The sequence below is a fragment of the Curcuma longa genome, chromosome 1 (genome assembly GCF_044706935.1).
Source record: "Curcuma longa cultivar G26 ecotype Majalengka, Jawa Barat chromosome 1, ITB_CL_G26_1.1, whole genome shotgun sequence".
In the NCBI taxonomy this organism is placed as follows: Eukaryota; Viridiplantae; Streptophyta; class Magnoliopsida; order Zingiberales; family Zingiberaceae; genus Curcuma; species Curcuma longa.
Genome location: NC_133861.1, coordinates 7,300,237 through 7,318,807, shown reverse-complemented (window position 1 = coordinate 7,318,807; position 18,571 = coordinate 7,300,237). Strand labels below are relative to the sequence as shown.

The 18,571-nt window shown below is 37.4% G+C and overlaps 2 protein-coding genes across 2 annotated transcripts; both read right to left on the bottom strand.

Annotated features, from left to right (window-relative positions):
* Positions 1 to 1,772: 1,772 nt before the first annotated feature.
* LOC141836006 (stromal cell-derived factor 2-like protein) lies at positions 1,773 to 4,795 on the bottom strand. The gene is made up of 6 exons (XM_074723423.1): positions 4,430 to 4,795; positions 4,201 to 4,341; positions 3,058 to 3,207; positions 2,389 to 2,438; positions 2,168 to 2,297; positions 1,773 to 2,061 (listed from the first exon to the last, which is right to left on the bottom strand). The coding sequence occupies exons 1-6, from the start codon at positions 4,532 to 4,534 to the stop codon at positions 1,978 to 1,980; spliced, it is 660 nt and encodes a 219-aa protein (XP_074579524.1). The 5' UTR covers positions 4,535 to 4,795; the 3' UTR covers positions 1,773 to 1,977.
* A 986-nt stretch (positions 4,796 to 5,781) lies between these two features.
* LOC141841651 (protein S-acyltransferase 24-like) lies at positions 5,782 to 13,851 on the bottom strand. The gene is made up of 13 exons (XM_074729837.1): positions 13,566 to 13,851; positions 13,225 to 13,365; positions 11,681 to 11,793; positions 11,391 to 11,470; positions 11,124 to 11,287; positions 9,961 to 10,099; positions 9,766 to 9,865; positions 8,936 to 8,993; positions 7,979 to 8,056; positions 7,789 to 7,887; positions 7,616 to 7,694; positions 7,383 to 7,528; positions 5,782 to 6,341 (listed from the first exon to the last, which is right to left on the bottom strand). The coding sequence occupies exons 1-13, from the start codon at positions 13,812 to 13,814 to the stop codon at positions 5,925 to 5,927; spliced, it is 1,863 nt and encodes a 620-aa protein (XP_074585938.1). The 5' UTR covers positions 13,815 to 13,851; the 3' UTR covers positions 5,782 to 5,924.
* Between the last annotated feature and the right edge of the window lie 4,720 nt (positions 13,852 to 18,571).

Below are 18,571 nucleotides of genomic sequence, written 5' to 3'. Positions count from 1 at the left end.
ACTTTAATTCAAACATAATTGAATTATAATTTGAAATGATTTAAATTCAAATTTGATTCAAATTATTTTAATTTTAATTTGAACATATTTAAATTAAATTTATATAAAAATAATCAAAATTCAATTTAAATTTAACTCATGAATGACTCATTAATAATCAAATAATATATTATAAATTTAAATTTGATTCAAAAAAATATCAAATATGTTTAAATTTAACTCGAATACAAATCAAATATTTTTTCAATCAACTCAAAAAGTTCAGGAACACCCATTCGTTTGCACCCTAGACTATTCTATAAAATAATTATAAAAATATATTTATTTTTTTCTAAATTTATTGTTTATTTAAATTATTTTAGATTAGAAATTGTAAACGAAAAGGGGAAGGTAAGAGAAAAAAAAGGAGTGAGTTTAGACGTGGTTTGTCGTTCATCATGAACTGACCGACCGGTTGGTTACGGCACGTGTGTTGCTCCTGGGGGGGACAGAGACGGGCCACCACGACATGTGCTAAAAAAATTAAAAGTAAATTATTTGTAAAATAGTTTGGAAAATGTGTTATTTTTAATATTTGGTTTGAAATATTATTATTATTATTATTTATGAATTTCCCTTTACTTTAAATAATAAATCCAAAGCATTTAAAACTGTTTAAGTAATAGCATATTACAATCTTTATAGTCCAAACTAAATTAATTTTTTAAAAATTGTAAATTAATCAATAGAAGAAAGCTAAAACTCGCCAAATTGTTCAATTGTTTCATTGAGAGGCCTTTTAATTTTTTTTTTATTTTTTTGATAACCCAAGTTTCTCGTTGTCACGTTCCAATCCTAGAGACGATCAACCCAGACCCACAGATGTAAGTTTTTCGTTTTTACGTCCTAATCCTAGAGACAATCAACCCAGACCCACAGATGTTTCTCATGGAGCCCTAATGGTAAATCCTGAAAGCGCAACAACGCGTGCATTTTTTGATTTACCCTGATGGCCGATGAAAATTTTCCGTAGGACCGAACCGGTCACCTTTAAAGATAGTCAATGAGACTAACTGAGATTTATCATTTTTCTAAAAACGCAACAACAATGCTCCAGCAGTCGATCCTCGCAATCTTCGCTATCGTTATAAGATCATTCCAACGTAGAATCAGTACTTCCGCTTGTGTGGGCAAACTCATGAGCTTTTTCAAGCATGAATACTTCGGTCCACGACCATCCAACTCTAAGTTTTTTCTATTAAATTCAATATCGACACATGTTCCAACAGACCACCTTACAATTGCATCAAGCCCAAGGAAGCATTCTAATGGTACACGGCCTTTCAATCTTTAACTTATCTTTGTTGAGAGGCCTATCGTCTTACTCACCGATATGACAAACGACATGAGAGATACTTCGATTCTGAATTTCGTAATGAATAGGAGTGTTTCAAAAATAAAAACACTACTAGTAGAAGGCAATGAATTTTTTTTACTTTGATAGTGCTAACTTATCCACAAAGGAGTATCTATGAGAGTACACTCATGATCCTAAATCCTAATCTTTTCATGAAAGGACTAGTAGACTAATAGTGAACTTCCCCAAGGAATATCTTGAGGGGAAAATGATGGTAGAAGAAGAGCCTTCTCGCAAAGAAACAATCTCTTTGGGGTAGCCCTAACGAGTTCGGTAGACCAAACATGGAGACGATTCTAAACACATTAACCACAAGTAAAACATGATAGATTGAGATGAATAATAAATAGATGGCATTTCATATGACAATCCTAAAGAAAGCAAATGGTGTGTTTGCTCCATTTTTTCGACAACTAATGAGTACATGATGCTGTAGATGTGGATAAAACAGTATCAACAAACAACAGGTGATGCGTTTAGGTTTGCATACTAAGAACTCACAATTACATAACCTTTTTTCGACATAAATAGCTCAAGACAGGAGTAACTGATGTTTCATACCGATCGAGAATTTGAAATTTTCATTTACTCGAGTTGACTGGAAGAAAGACACCCTCCGCTGCTAACCAAACATTATCAGGTCGCTTATCGCGAACTCCACAAACCTAAAGGGATGGCAAAAATACAAAGTCAATCATTAATGACACTAGCACATCTACATTTTAGTTGAAATGAGGTTGGTGTCACTTTCTTAGTGATACAATCAATTACCTCTTGTTGTCCTCCAGCTATACGAGTATATTTCTTGTCATGACTGTGTAAGTAACCGCCTGTATCGACATGTCGCAGCCTTGTCCGTTGATCTTGTCTCCATGTCTTCCCATTTCCCTCAATCTCCAAACTAAAAGATGAAAGTGGTGATTTAGGCAAGGAATGCAATCCAAAAGATGCATTGATCTGTGTAAAAAGATTAGATATGAAGCTATTCTAACCGCCAAAAGTCTCCGGTGTCAGAGCTGTCGTCTCCTCCAAAGCAACTCACCTATAGTAGCTCAATAGAAAAAAGAAAATGATCAAAATTGGGTAAATAAGATCAACATCGACACCAAATCATCTGATCCATGAAAACAATTTATTTTGTGTGCAAAAGCCAAGCAGTGAAGAAACTTGGTGAATCAGTGTCTGTGATGCTGTTTTCGCCAATGTTGGAGGGAATCATACCCTGAGAAATTCTTATACAGTCAGACGACAATTTGTCTTCCCCAAACTTAGGATATAACTAAAAGGAAGTTTGTTCGAGCTAATAGCACGATCAAGATACAGGAGAAGAAAGGGTGCACTTGGATGGCATGTGTAACCTACACACGACATCTGGAGCTAGCTTGAAAGGTAGAACCCATTAATCACAACAATCTTAACATATTCAGAAAAATCTGAAAAAAGAATCAATTCAACAGAAACTACAGATTGACAGATATCTATGTAACTTAATTGGATTCATATTACAATGACTCAGCATAGTGCAAGTAAATGATCTTTGACTCATCTGGAAGGAACTGTAAACTCTTTGAAAACCTTATCTATTGTCACAGACCATAATAGAAAAATCAATGGCAATTTTGTGCTAACAATCAACATGGACCATCATAAGCAATACTGACCTCCAAATTTCCTGTTATTGGTGCAATACTGCATGCATGCAGATGACTATGCAGCCATTTTCGTGTTCTCATATGCTGTAATCTTATGATAGTTCCATGAGGTATTATATCACCTTGTTTGGCAGATGAATCAGGTTGAGACTTGACAATCTGCATTGATAACCATAATACCATATATCATGCTAGGAAATTTTGAGATGAATGATATGAGCAATCAGATAATATTTAATCAGGACAATGCTAGTTCACATTTGAATGTCTACCAAACATACAATTGACTAGTGCATGGAACCAAATAACCCGTCTTTATTATTCTAGTTAATGCAATTGACAATTTTTATTTAATATGGCACTCTAGTCTCAAAAAGAGCCTCTTGCAAAGCAAGATACGGCTGTGTACAATGTACCCTTCCCCGGGGCCCCGCATTAGCACGAGCTTCGTGCACCGGACTACCCTTTATGACACTCAACCATTGTAGAAGTAATGATAATGTATTTTAACAAAGGTGATGAAATAAAATGGCAAATAGCCAATAGTGCCAAACTAGCATAAAAAGATATAAAACACAAGACCATTATTTGTATATTAGATCACAGAGAAATGGGGACAAAGCCCATATGGAAGTTTTGGATTACTACTACTAAGTACTAATCCTCTAATACAAAAAGGTTGAGATATTCAATATGCTTCCAAATACTTATTCAAGTTGAGATAGCAAACAAAAAATAAATGGCAGATATGATATGTTTTTTTCTTTCCAAACAAAGCTTCATACCCAACTCAGATGCATAGAGGCAATAAAAAGCCATGATTCTCAACTATTTACTGACCCAAGGTTCACCTACATGAATTTTTCTTGTTATTAAGCTTTCTGTATATGGATTAGGAAGTACAATATCACTTAATCCTTTCTACTCTGTAAATAATCTATTATGTCTGGTGAACGTGCAGGATCAACTCAGAGAGTCATTCTCCTATAGTTCAATACTTCAATGAACCAAAATTTTGGATTTTCATTCTTCAAACACAATCCACATGTGTGAGTTGATCATAACTATATGCAGATCACACACAACAATAGCATAATTATTAAGAATCTAGTATGAAAATGGAGTAATATCACCACCAATTCTAATCCATACCCAATAGCTATTCGAGTCATCCACGTTGGCGAATCCAGTGACCGATTGCTGCCCGCTTCCGGAGCCATACGGCACATCATGCGAATGCAGCCGAAACTTAGTCTTCTCGTGCATCAACTTAATAACGCTACCGTACGTTATCTATCAAAAAATCAAATTAAAATTTAAAAATTAAAAATTATCTCGGAACCCGGGAAGCAATCTAGGGTTTCGGACTAGATCCACCGACCTCGACGCCTTCTTCGACGGCGGCGGCAGCGGGTGAAGGGGAACCTTCTGGGAGCTCGAGGCCGAAGTAGAGGAAGACGGCGAGCGCGAAGAAGGAGAAGGCCATGACGAGGAGCAGGAACAGAAACCAATTCTGTTGCCAGAAAGGGAGGTCTTGGTGGTCGAGCGAAGAGGGAGGCGGGAGCGAAGAGGGGGGCTTCGAAGAGGAATGGATCCTGCGGCGGGTGAGCCCCTTCGCCTCCGACGGAGCCACCGCGACGCGATCGCGGCCTCTCTCCAGAGCGGTGGGCGACGACGAGGAGACCTCTCTCCCTCTCACTTTCTCTCCGGCGATCGCAATGGGCTTGGCCTCCAACTGCGAACGCGGTAGCGACAGAGAGGAGAAGGCAACGCTCGACCACGTCAGTTAGGGTTTATCAGCCAATTGGATACTGACGCGTAGCATTTATGATGAGGTGGCAAAATATTATTGGTAACAATAAGTTACTCACAACTCTCTTCGCGAGGAACTCTTCTTCTTCTCTTCTTATACACGTTAAGATTCTCTCTTTATCGACATTACATGCTCAGAATTATTTAGGAGGATGAAAATAAAATTTATGAAAATTTTTATAGTAAATTTTTTTTCTTATTTATTTCGTAAAAAATAAATTATTTTTCTTTCCTTGAATAAATGAATTTATAAATTCATCCTGGATCAATTTTTAATTCATCTAAATCGAATAGAAAACACTTTCCTCCATCTCAACTCATATGTCAAGCAACAATGCAGGCAGCGACGACTCCAAACCCTAGCAAAAATGCAGGCAGCGACGAGTTTTGGTATTTGGAGGAGGTCGCCGATCGCTTACATGGGCTTTTTAAACTTCCCGTCAGTTGACGGACCGGCCCATTAACACAACTGGCCCATTGATGGGATTTGCTAATCAATCATGGACTTAAAAATGATAATTTTCAGAAAAAAATTTGACCAATTTATCTAAGTTAATTAATCCTAAAACCATGTAGTTTTTCTATAAAAATATATATATATTAATAAAGTTTATATTATTTTATATAGTGTTTTCATATTGACATGGATAACACCACACATTTATGATGATTAATAAAAGCCACAAATTATTAATTTTTTTCTTTATAATTTCTGCATACTTCACCTAATTATCTTTTTATCTATCAGATAAATTCAAAATATCTCATGCACACTGAAAAATCGAATTTTAAAATATTCATCCTATTTGGGATTCACATAAATTATCACTCTAGTATTTTGAATTGTAGTCAATTGGTGTTTTTTCCCCTCCTTACAATTATATAAATTCTTGTCGGAAAATGTTCTTCCAACATAGAAAATATGCAACACTAATGAGTGTAGAATAATTCATCAGGCAAGAACTGCTTCCAGATACAATAACTTAACACAAGATCTAGATGCCAGTAACAAATAACTATGATACATGGCGAACAAGCCGAAGAAGAACCTGTAAAATGAAGTATCACAATGGAAGAATCCTTGTGTTGTGCCGGTTGCTTCGACCAAGGCCAAAGCCTAAGCCTAGCCCGAGTGGCGCACCATTGCTCTTATTGTTGTTGTTGCAACATTTTGAATGATTAACATGTTTGGAATCTTTAGCCTGAATATCAGCACAGGCATGGCCGTTGTTCACTTGCTGTGAATGGTTCTCCCCGTTCTGCGCATTTGGGCTTCGGGTCATTTGAATCATCCCCAGCTCTTGAGAGGCAGGTGTTTGATCTAGGAGTTCCACGTCCTCGTTGTACCCCTTGAACAAGAAATCCGAGCAGTTCTTGCGAATACCGTGGTCGTAGGGGTTCTGAAATCGTCCGCCCGGGCCTCTGAGGTAGCTGTATCGCATGGCATTTGACATTTCATTTGTTGTTATGTTTCGTGCAATCTGGAAGACAAAACAGGAAGGTTTAGCAAATAAGAAAGGCAAACAGAGAAACACTTAGGGCATTGCATTATGTTTGAATTATCAAAATCAATGGATCAAAGGGCATAACAAAATTGTAGTCTACAAACTCCACAAACCTCGATATAAAAATTCTATGCAAAGCAAGATCTTAAATTTGATTATGAGTTGGAGTTTCGATCTCCGCCAGAATGAAACAATACTGGTGTCAAAATGATCCTGTATCTCTGATACTATTTCTTCTTCAAATCTCAATCCCATATGCCCCTTGAATAGAATATATTTACATTCGACAACAATTACATTTGTAGCAAATATTTTTTTATCATATCATTTGAAAATGTCTTGAATTATATAAGATTCTTTTTCTTTTTAATTATTATTATTATTATTATCATCATCTCATAATTATCATACATTTTAAAAGTTGCTACTTTATATATGTAATACTTCAAGAAATCTCCATATCATACATTTTAATTATTATTATTATTATTATCATCATAACTATGCAGGATCTCAATCTTGTCAACCTCTTGCCCTCATGATCATTTGCTAAGGCATGCGGCAAAGCAGGCAGTGAGTCGACCATTAACAACAGTGAGTGGTGGAGTTCTTTGAGGAATGTATCGGTTGTGTCAGTCCCCATTTTGGTTCCAGCCCACCACATGTAAGAGATGTTCGACTTGTGCTGACCGAAACGCACCAGCGTTTCAAATCATGATGGAAAGTCAAAACAAGTTATAGATAGAATCATGCGTGCTAACAACTTAATTAACCACACCACAAGGTTATTATACAAGTTATTTGTGAATTTAAAACCTATTCTGAACTGAAATCAGCAAGGGAATAGCTAGTAAAATCCTTAGTAAATGGGGGTAGAATGTCAGTCTCCATTAGGTTCAGTGAAAAAGAAACATAACATGATCGATGGAAGTTATAGATTATTACGATTTGCATACTTGAACAGAATAGAGTAGCAGAATCCAAAGACAATTGGATTTTTCTAATTTAATGGCATACCTGTGATGCTTGGATAAATGTCAAGGCAGCAACTCCAAAGAAGAGGAAAAATTCCATCACTAGAAATGAAACGACTCCAGGATGCTCGGCAACATTATGACTCAACCATCCACCGAAAGATGGCGGAGAAGGATCTCTCAGGATTCCTGCAGGATTAGTAGTTTTATACTCCATGTGGGGTGCAATCATACACTCAGACAAGCTTAAGAGAAAGACAACTTCAAGAGACATACTTGTAATGGCAACTAAACCAGTGACAACCATAGCAGAGACTTCGAGAATGAGAAACATCAAGAAGTGCCATTTATTTCTCTGTGAATTAATGATTAATGAAGAAGCAAATCAATTATTGTGCATGAAAAAATATTCACGACATAAGGAAAAAAAAGGAACAAGGGTAGAGGACCTTGCCAATACAGTTAGATACCCAAGGACAGTGATGATCAAACTGTTCTACGCATCGGTCACAAGTGGAGCAATGCTTTGCACGTAGTGGCCTGACAATCTAAGTATCGATTCAGTAAAATTATGTCAAATACTCCTAGAGAAAAATGATTACGGCAATCTGATCCCCTTGATGGATGAGAAAACTTTACCTTGCATGTTGCACACAACTGAGACCAATTCCCGGCCATCAGTGCAGGATGATTTAACTCTGATTTTAGCAAAGGTTCCTATATACACAAATGTTAGCGATGAGTCATTATAAAAAAAAAAATGATAATCCCAGTAGCCACATCTCTGGGGGTGGTCGGCCCGGTCCCACGGAAGTTTCCCACCGACCACCAGGGTAAATCGGGAAGCGCATACGGCGGTCAATCCAGATGCCCAGCATCCTTTGATTGCGTTCCCCATTTGGAGGAAAATTCTTGCAAATACACCGTAGCTGGGGATCGAACTGCGGGTTCCTAGGTTACAACCCGGATGTCCTACCGTTGCACCATTGCCCCGGGGACGCAATGAGTCATTATAACCTCAGGAGTGTGGTAAACCGGTTTAATTTTTAGTGTTTGTAAATGATTGGTCTAAGAAACAATTAAGAACATATCCGAAAAAATCTGGTTAAGAATTCTGTATAACGACAAAAAGAAAAAGCAGAATCCTAGCCCCACACTCATGGGAACGTGGCCCGACTCCCAGAAGCTCTATCATCCTTGTGGAAACTTGGCCTTGAGGTTGCTTGAAGCCTAGTATCAAGGGTCCCCAACTTGTTTCATATGCCAATGGGCAAGCAAAATAATAAATTTTGCATGTGTTGACTGGCACAAAACTGCTTTAAAATTACATAATAGAAGAATGAGGTTCAAGGCCCCTAAATGCATAAAAGAAAAAGGACAACTGAAAGCCTTTTATAGTTACCACCCAAAAGTATGTACTATGTAAGCATGCAAGTCCAAATCAAATCTAATTAGAGTTATTGATGAATAATCTATCATATTCAATAAAGGAAAGATAAATGAACAGATAGCTATTGGTATTCGTTAAAATATTTCGTCAAGTCACATTGGTAGAGACATACAGTAGCTAGTCGCTATGGCAATTTTACAACTTACATCATCTCTGATGCTTTGTAAATCCCTTGTGCTCCTATTGATGAAACCAGGATCTTTCCTGTTCCAAACATAAAAATGAATCTTATACATTTACAGATATACAATATACCTACTAAAAATGTAGAGTCCTAGCTCACGTGAAGCAAAGAAGTGCCCTGATGAAAAACAAGGTATCATGTAACTACATAGGCACACAGCCCGAGATAAGTCGTGATGGTGCATAATTGGTTCCAATTTATAATTATAATTGCATCCTTACAAACAAAGATAAATCTTCCAACTAATGAATAATGGACCTTACAAAATAACAGAACTGAGATTCCAGAGGAGAAACTAATCTGGAATTAAGTTTCATCCTATCATACCAGTCTCTTTATAAAGTAATCGAGTCAACAAAGATAACACAACAAGAACATAATCAAGTTGGTATTTTTCCTTTTTTTTTAGTGCACCAGGTCCTAGCCATGCTGTACAGGAATGGGCAAGACAATCGTGCAAATAGTATAGCAACTGTGAGATAACTGGATTCTGATATCTCCTAACTTTGAAAGATCATGACATCACAATATAGCATCAAAAATATTTACCATTTTTCTAACTAATTTTAGCATCATGCAAGTCGAAAGAACATTGCCCGACATCCCAATATATGTAGTGAACAGCCACTCCAAGCCTCCATATAATAATGAAACAACTAGCAAAGGTGTGATTCCCAGGAATCATCATTCAATAGCAAACTATCACACAACTAATTATGGTATTCATATCATAATCTATTCAAATTTGCAGTTCTCCAAGAAAAAGTACTCTAACAATAAATTAGAGCATACCTGCTACACCTATAAAACATAACTAATCCTGTAACTGCCAGGAAGACTCCTAACCAGGCAAAAAGCCCAAAGACAATGGTTAATCTCAAGACATAAGAACCTACATTGACAAAACAAAAGAAGATTAAAAATAAGCTATATATATTGAATTTAGTAAATTAATGTATATGTTCTTGGTGATTTACAGTGATATACCTGCAATGACTGAGTGTATGTACGTAAACAGCATAGTAACTATGACACACCAAAGAACAGGTGCAAGTCCTAACTTTGATAACCTGCCGAAGTTGCTATTCCCATCACATCGCCTGTCAAACACCCTTCTAGCATTGCCCTGCAAAGTATCAAGTAGGTATTGGCAAACGGCTGAATGGACTTGCAGGAAAAAAAACAGTAACAAAGCAAGAATAAAGCACAAACCAAAAGAGAGAAAATAATTACACATAAAGTTCAAGAGTAAGGTGCCCAATTGTAGTTACAACCGAATTCAGCTATTATGCTTTACAGTTTCAAAGAGAAACTGAACGAGTTCAATCGATGAACTAAATTGTTGGATCATTCATATAGCTGACAACTTGTCTGGATAAAGAAAACAGAACTTGAAGCGAAAATTTATTAGCACTCACAGCATGCAAATGGCTGTCTTCTGTTCATTCCAACCTAGCTTTGGACAAAAGAACTAGGCAAGGCCATCTTGGGCCATGTCTATCATAAATTGGAACAGGCCAAAATTTAATAATAAGTATATTAAAAACTATAAAAAATATGTACATATAAAATAATTATTAAAATTTTCTGAAAATTTAAAATAAAATTTTTGAATATTCAGTGTTATATAATATATATATATATATATATATATATATATATATATATATCAAAAGAACTTTTTTATAAACAATGTTAACACCAATAATAATAAGTATCAAATAAAGAAGCTACAACTACATGATTATTAAGACTTTGAGTTTATGCACAATAAAGAAATCAAATGGAAGTGGATATTAAACAACAAATGGAGGGTTCTCAACACACTTCTCAAATGGCTATTATTTTAGAGTGGAAACTGGATAGAACTATGCACTTCTCAACACACTCAATACTTGTACGGAAGCCAACTTAGGAAATTTCTTAACACATGTTATGAGGATGATGACCAGCTAAGACACTGATTACGTCCAAAATTTGCATAGCTGCTCTATTCTGGAAACATTAGACTTAAAAATTTTCCACTCTGATACCAAGTAAAACAAGATGCTAGGTAATAGGAATTCCTACCATCAAATAGCAATAACATGCAGTGAGCAAACAAATTGACACTATCTTGAGCAAGAATATTTGAGATGCATGCTACCTACAAGGAAAAAAGCAACTTGATGATGTCCCTTATCTGAAGCAAGTTGAGCAGGAGTTAAACCAGCCCTATCTGTAATCATCAAGTCCTCTTTCTTCCCTGCTTGAACTAGAACTGTGCATGCCTCTAGATTTCCTCTGATAGCAGCCCAATGCAGGGGAGTGCAATCTATTAGGAGAATGAAAAACTCAGAAGACTAGCCAATTTTATAAAAAAAAAAAAAATACTACAGATGCAGGAAGAGAAAACATTAGCAAAAAAATGGGTATACCCTCTTTATCCTGCCGCCCCCTGTAGGCATCTAGAAATAAAAGAAGGCGAACGGAATCAGCAAATCCCTTATAAGCAGCCCTAAAATGAAGTGCAAAAAACATAAACTCCGAGTTAGCACAAATGGTTCCTATCCAATGGAACATCGACTGAGAGGTTTTAGTTAATTTGCTATGGGAACCTAAAATTGGAACAGTGAAATCAAGCTATGAATTTAATATGCTAGTAGGCCTTAATGAAGAAAAGAAAATTAAGATGAAATGTAGTGAAGTAGGAGAATATATCAGGTACCAGTGTAAAGCGCTCCGTCCATCATTATCAGGGATATCAGGATCAGCATTCCATTTTATGATGATTTGATAGAGAAATGCAGTCTGGCCATACTGTGCTGCAACATGAGTAGTCTGCAATCAAGTGGAAATTGATAAAGAGATCATATCCAAAGTTCATACTGGAAATATAAAAACAGAACCATATTTGTATTGGCAAGTTCAGTTAAACCAGGTTTTACAGCTCAAAAGATAGCATTCTGTTCAAACGGAACTAAAAACATTTACTTGTATCAACTTTCAACAAGAAAAAAACCAATCATGGGCCTAAAACTTGATAAAATTTTACCACATCAAATATTTTACAATTTAAAATCATATTTTTATATCTTACATCTCATACTCAACCAGTTTGCTAATGTATAAATGGCGCAACACCAACCAAACATGTCGCCTCCAAAAAAACTCAAACTCCAAACTCACAACAACAACCAAGCCTTCCCACTAGGTGGGGTCGAACTCCCAACTCACAAATAGGGAAATATTATTAAACTGAAGATTCCCCAATACATGTGATCCTAAACCAGTTTATAGATTCAAAATAAGACCCGTAAAAATATGACTTGGTTGTCTTAAAAAATTCTGACACCACCAAAATAATTATAAGCCATGTTTATTTAAAAATAACAGAAATAAAATAAAAACCTAGACTACATCATTCTCCGCCACAAAGAAAATCTCAACTCCATCGAGTCTATAAAAGGGGTTAAGATCCCATATATTGAGGTATCTTCAGCTTAATAATATTTCTTAACTTTTTGTAAGTCGTGAGTTTGAGATTTTTTACAGGCATGATTAGGTTCTTCTGCATTAATTGGTATCAAAATTGAGTCTATAAAAGAGGTTAAGATCCCATATATTGAGGTATCTACAGCTCATACATGCAAATTGTCATCTCATAAATTAAGATCCCATATATTAAGATTAAAGTACGAGTAATAGGATAGAGAGAAAAAAATGTACAAGGGATGTTCAATTTAAACAAAAGTTCGTGCATGCAGACCAGTTTAAGATTGTACAAATATCAAACCCCAGATGTAATCCATAAAAGAACAACAGAAGAGAGTTGATGTTTCCAAAGCTGAATGTCTTCCACATTCTTATCTAGGTTGTAACCTGACAACCTAGACTAGTTTGACACAAAGATCTCAAAATTGAATTGTAGGTCACACTTAGTACGGAGTGGTTGCTATCACTATAACAATAGATCAATAAGCATACATGAAGACTGCAAAACTTCAAACCACAAATGAAATCCATGAAAGAACAACAGAATAGAGAGGTATGTCTGCAAAGTTGAACGTCTTCCACATTCTTATCTAGGCTAGTTTCATACAGACATTTTGAAATTCAATTGTTGGCCACACTAGTAAAGAGTGATAGCTATCGCTGTAGAAATAGATCCATAAACATACGTACATTTTCATACATATCAATATGAAGTGCATATTCATAAGAACTTGAAAAGGATAATTTGTTGGCAATAATTGGAAACGGAAACCAGACCTGATATCCGTACAAGTCTGAGGCATCAACACGAGCACCTTCCTTGAGCAGTATCTCGGCAGCCTGGATGTGCCCCCGCACTGCACTCCAATGGAGGGCTGTTTGCCCCGTGTTGTCAGTAGCATTTACATCTCCTCCATGCTGACCCAAACAACAAAATTGGACTCTCAAATCATTAGAATTCAAAGGCCAATAACGTCCCTAATGCATGGTAGTCGCAGAAGCGGAAGAAGAGGGCATACCACGGAAATAAGAACTACTAGAAGAAGCAACCGGCAACAGCGGATCTAAACAGAGGTCCTAGTAAAGATCCTAATTCGCAAACAGAATGATAGAATTACCTCGATGATGTACTGGATGACGGCGGTGCGGTTATTGAGGGCCGCCCACTGGAGGGCGTAATACCCGGCCCCATCCGGCTCCGAGACGGAGCACCCCTCCACCTCCACCAGCCTCTGGAGCTTCTCCAGATCTCCGTACGCGGCCGCAGTGTACACATCGTTCTTCAAGGGCTCCTCAGCCACTCCCGGCGCCGCTGCCCCTCCCGTGACCTCTGCCCCCTCCTCCACCACTTCGATCTCCGATGACATTGGACTCGTGGACTCCAAGACGAAGAATCAACCCAATCTGTCGACTGCTACACGAAGAACGCGAAGGAAGAAAGCGGCGAGAAAGGTCTCCTTTCTAGATTTGGGTTTTGAGCGAGAAAGTACACGAAGATGACGAAGACCGGGCACACCGCGTTCGACTACGCTTCTAACACCTCATATTTTCTTTAATTAGTATTTCCTCCCGAGATTTTCATTTCTTTTTCCACCCTCTAATTACTGATAATTAAATACCTATGGATACCGAAGGCAATAATAAAATTCAATCAAATCAATTTAAAATTTAAATTAAAAGAAAATAATTATCAATTTGATTTTAATTTGTTGGTAAAATTTTTATTTTAATTTGAGAATTATGCTAATAAAATCACACAAACCATTAAGATTTTATCATAAGTATACGTATTAATAAGTTAATATGTATATTAACATGATTTTATAAATTCCCTTTCAGTTTAGAAATGTGCAAAAGATACATCAAATTTATTTTTCTCAAAAGATATACTTAATTCTTATTTTACTCTTTCCTATTTTATTTTTCCTTTCGATTTCTTCTTCCATTTACATACAATATTTAATATTTTCATTTTTTTCTCTCTCTTTTACATACAAAATATCATTTCTCTCTTTTTTCTACGTAAATTAAATTAAATTTTAATTTAAACTTTAATTGTCATAAATAATCCTCTCAATTTATTTATTTTTAATTTTAATTATAATTTTAAAATTTTAATAAACAATTAAAAATATTAAAAATATTTTTTTATTTTTATATCTAATTATAAAAAACTAATAAAACTAATTTTATTAATAAAAATAAAAAAAATATAATAAAATATTATTTTGATGCTAGTCTTTAGAAATCTAACATCCCAACTTAAATATCAATAACGATTTTTGGAGACTAGTATTACAGTATTTTAAAAGTTTTAAGTCATTTTAAGCATTATTAGGACTTTAAAATAGTAAATGAAAATTTATTTAGACTCAACTTCACCTAATAAATTTATAAGAATTATAATGAGTCTGATCAAAAATCTCTATATTTATCAATGAGTTTTGGTCAAAACCTATTGATGAACCTAGGGGACTCATAGTTTTGAAAATTTACTGTTCCGGTCAATACACCGTGGATGATTCTAACACTGGTTCAAGGCTCATCGACGTGTAGGGGTGTAAACGAGCCAAGTTGCTCAGGAGCTATTCTAGTCTCGGTTCGAAAAAATGTTCGTTTGAGTTCGTTCGATTAAGTTAACGAGTCGAGCTCGAGCCTGATTTCGAGCTCGAAAATATTATCGAGCCGAGCTCGAGCTTAACAGTATTTGGTTCGTGAGCTCACGAACATGTTCGTTTAAAGGCTCACGAACGTGTTTACGAACATGTTCGTTTAATGGCTCACGAACATGTTTGTTAAGAGATTCGCGAATGTATATATATATATTATATGAATTATAAATATTATATATTAACGAGTCAAGCTCAAACTAAGCTCGTTTAACTTTTAAACGAGCTATTTTCGAACCAAGCTTGAACTGAATTCGTTTAACTTTAAAACGAGCCTTTTTCGAGCCGAGCTCGAGCCGTTCGCGAACTATTTAATTTCATTACGAGCCGAGCTCGAGCTTAAGAATTAAAGCTCGAATCGAACTCAAGCCGAACTCGAGCTTAGGAAAAACGAACCGAGCTCGAGCTCGAGCCTCTTACTGTTCGGCTCAGTTCGGTTCGATTACACCCCTGTCGACGTGCACGCTCTTGTGATGAGGTTACGGAAGGAAAAGAAGAGGCCTGCAAAATATTCAAAAAGAGAGTTAGAATGACATCAGGAATAGATCCCGGTAAGTCACTCTGACGCTCGAGTTAAGGTCGGCGCAAGAAAAAAGTTTAATGACTTGGGAAAGTTAAGGTTTATGTATACTTACCTGTACCCATGGGCATGGATTACCTTTTTATAGTAGTTGAATTCTGAAATATTAATAATTGATTGAGAAATATTCGGGCATACCTCTTCTTCTCTAGAAAGATTCAATCCATTAATATATATTCGAGAATGTGTTCCTGTTTCCAAGGAAGAATTGGTTCTGTTCTCTCTAATTTAGGCAGAACGGTCATGTCTGATGCAAGAGGCGTGCCAAAATTAAGTCATAAAATTGGTATATACTTAAAGAAACATATCAAAATTAAGTCACGAGATACGAAATCACGTGCGTCTTTTAGAAAAAAAAAATGAAACTTTCGTACGTCTTTTAGACGTTCTCAAATTTGAAGCGTGCCATTTAAGAATTTAATCAAATATATAATATAAATCAGAGTAACTATTAGTGTTATTCTCAATAAAACTTCATGCAAATGTTTAATCTTTAAAGTCTTTGTATTATTTACTTTCTGATAAATTAGAAAGTCCCTGTATAACCAAATTGAAATTAGTGTGGTGGTTGACGAAGAGACCAATTTATTTGCATGTTGATTGAGATGGTTTGAATGTTTCATAGCGTTGACCTCCAGGTAGCTTATATTTGTTCTTCTCTTTTTGAAAAAAATATATATAGTAAATATACTTCAAAATAATAATAATAACAATAAATATAATTATAATTAGAAGAAAAAACCTTGTAGTAAAAGACCAACAATAATAATTGTTATGGACGTAAGGATTCAGGTTAGGTTAGCCAAGTCAGAAGAGGCAATGGGGTTAGCCACATTCAAGGAGTTGTGTTAAGTAAGCGAACCCCCGGCCCGAGCCCTCTGGTAACTCACTTATTTAACTCCCCGTGGACAAATACCAAGTCCTACAGCCTCTCCTCGTTAACTATCTCAAAGCCGAGACGAGTCCCACTTCGGCTCGGATCCATGGCCTCACGGTGATCCGAGCTCCACCGCGACTAGGATACCGGGGCACTTCCCGAACCGAACTTCACCTCGGCTAGGACCCGAACTCCACTTCTTTTCAGTTTCAGAGCTAAAACCCTCTTCGGTACGGGAACGAGGCCTCTCTCCGAGCCGAGCTCCACTTCGGCTCGGAGTAAAACTCCGCTTAGGTACCCTTACCTCACTCGACAAGTCCTATCAGAAAGGCATCTCGGATCTCTCCATTTCCCAAGGGTCACTCCGTCCCTCATTCGTTATGAATGTTCTCTGTGTCCTCTCACCTGTCCCTCATAAGAGGGCACGTGCCTGATGTGACTCCTTCTTTAATGCAAGTCAGCGATGGGACATACTCGTCAATTGCACCATCCCTCTGGACACGCCCCCTGATACATCACAGGACACGTTCATAATGGTGATGGAACCCCAATCACTTCTTGGATGTGACACAACGTTTTCTTCTCTCTTAAAGAGTTAGCATCTTGCTAGAGGAGGTACGCAGACACGAGTTCTGAAACTCCTTTCCATCTTCCCCTTCCCATCCTCTTCTCCGTCCGCTAACTTAAGCATCGGAGTGGTCGCGCCAGGGAACCCCCCTGGCCCTCCATCTCACGTGCTTCTTTCTTACAGGACCCTTCTTCCTAGTCCTCTTCGCCTCTGAAGCCAACCCCAGCAAGGTGCTGTGGAGAGAGTTAGCTGCTTGGTCCTGAAGCGGATCTCAACAGGAACAATAATAAACACAATTAAAATTTTATCCTCTGTTATTGCAATGGTTATAAGTCAATTTCAAAATCAATTTATTTAAATCCAAAGAAAAATAATCTTACAATTAATTTATTTGGATAAAAATGAATAGGTTAGACACGATCAATCATGTTCCAAGCAATTACGACATTTGGAGGATTTTTTCTGCATAAGAGATAAAAGAGTAAATGGTTGCAACAAGATGAATGCAATCCCTTTGCACAAATGCATTAAATCTAGTGAAATTTTTTGAAAATTATTGCCAGTTTTGATAGATTTGAAATCTGCATCAATAAAATCGATCCAATTTTTGAAAACCCAAAACAGGAAGAACCAGATCTGCAAATGGTTCTCACCTTCCGAAATGGCGCTCTGGATCTCGGCACACTTGACTGCCTCGTCGATCAAGTACTCGGATGAGGCGTTCTTCCCGTTGGCCGCCTCCGGCGAGAGGCTCGCCTTCGAGATGAGGATCCACTGCAACAGGGCGAAAGCGGACGGGCGTCGCCGGGACCAGAAGCTCGCTGAGACGATCGGAAAGAATCGCCGCCCCTTTCCCCAGATCTGCACCAAACCAGTCTCCGGTGTGACTCCGCCGTCCAATGCGCTGGGAAATCGGCCGAAACGAAGGCAGTAGCGGCTTCGAGGGGGTTCCGAGCTGCGCCTCCCCCCTCGACTACCTCACACGAGGGCCTGGGCTTGGCTGAGTCATTTATATAGGGAGCCGGAGCGGGAGTGGGAGCGCCCCCACTGTTTCGGGATCACGTTAATCCAGGCTCCCTCGCGAGGCATCTGACCCTGTGAAAATGCATCGGAGTATAGGACTCTCATCTTCCCTACCCAGAAACTTACCTGCTCGAACACGGGGGCAGATCTCGGCCCCACATTGGTTCGTAGAACGTCAGATGTTAATACTTTCTCACAATCCCAATTCCACACTCCAAAGCTACTGAAACGACCACATCCGTCCACGTGGCGCATTCTGAGTTAATTATTATGTGAAATGCCTAAAGTACCCATCTCCGAACAGACCGCAGGACGTACCCAATTAGTAAATAATGAAAGTTACAGGGGTAAAAAGTAAAAGCAGGTTTCCTTTTTCTGATCCGCCGCTGGATTCTGGAACCATCTCC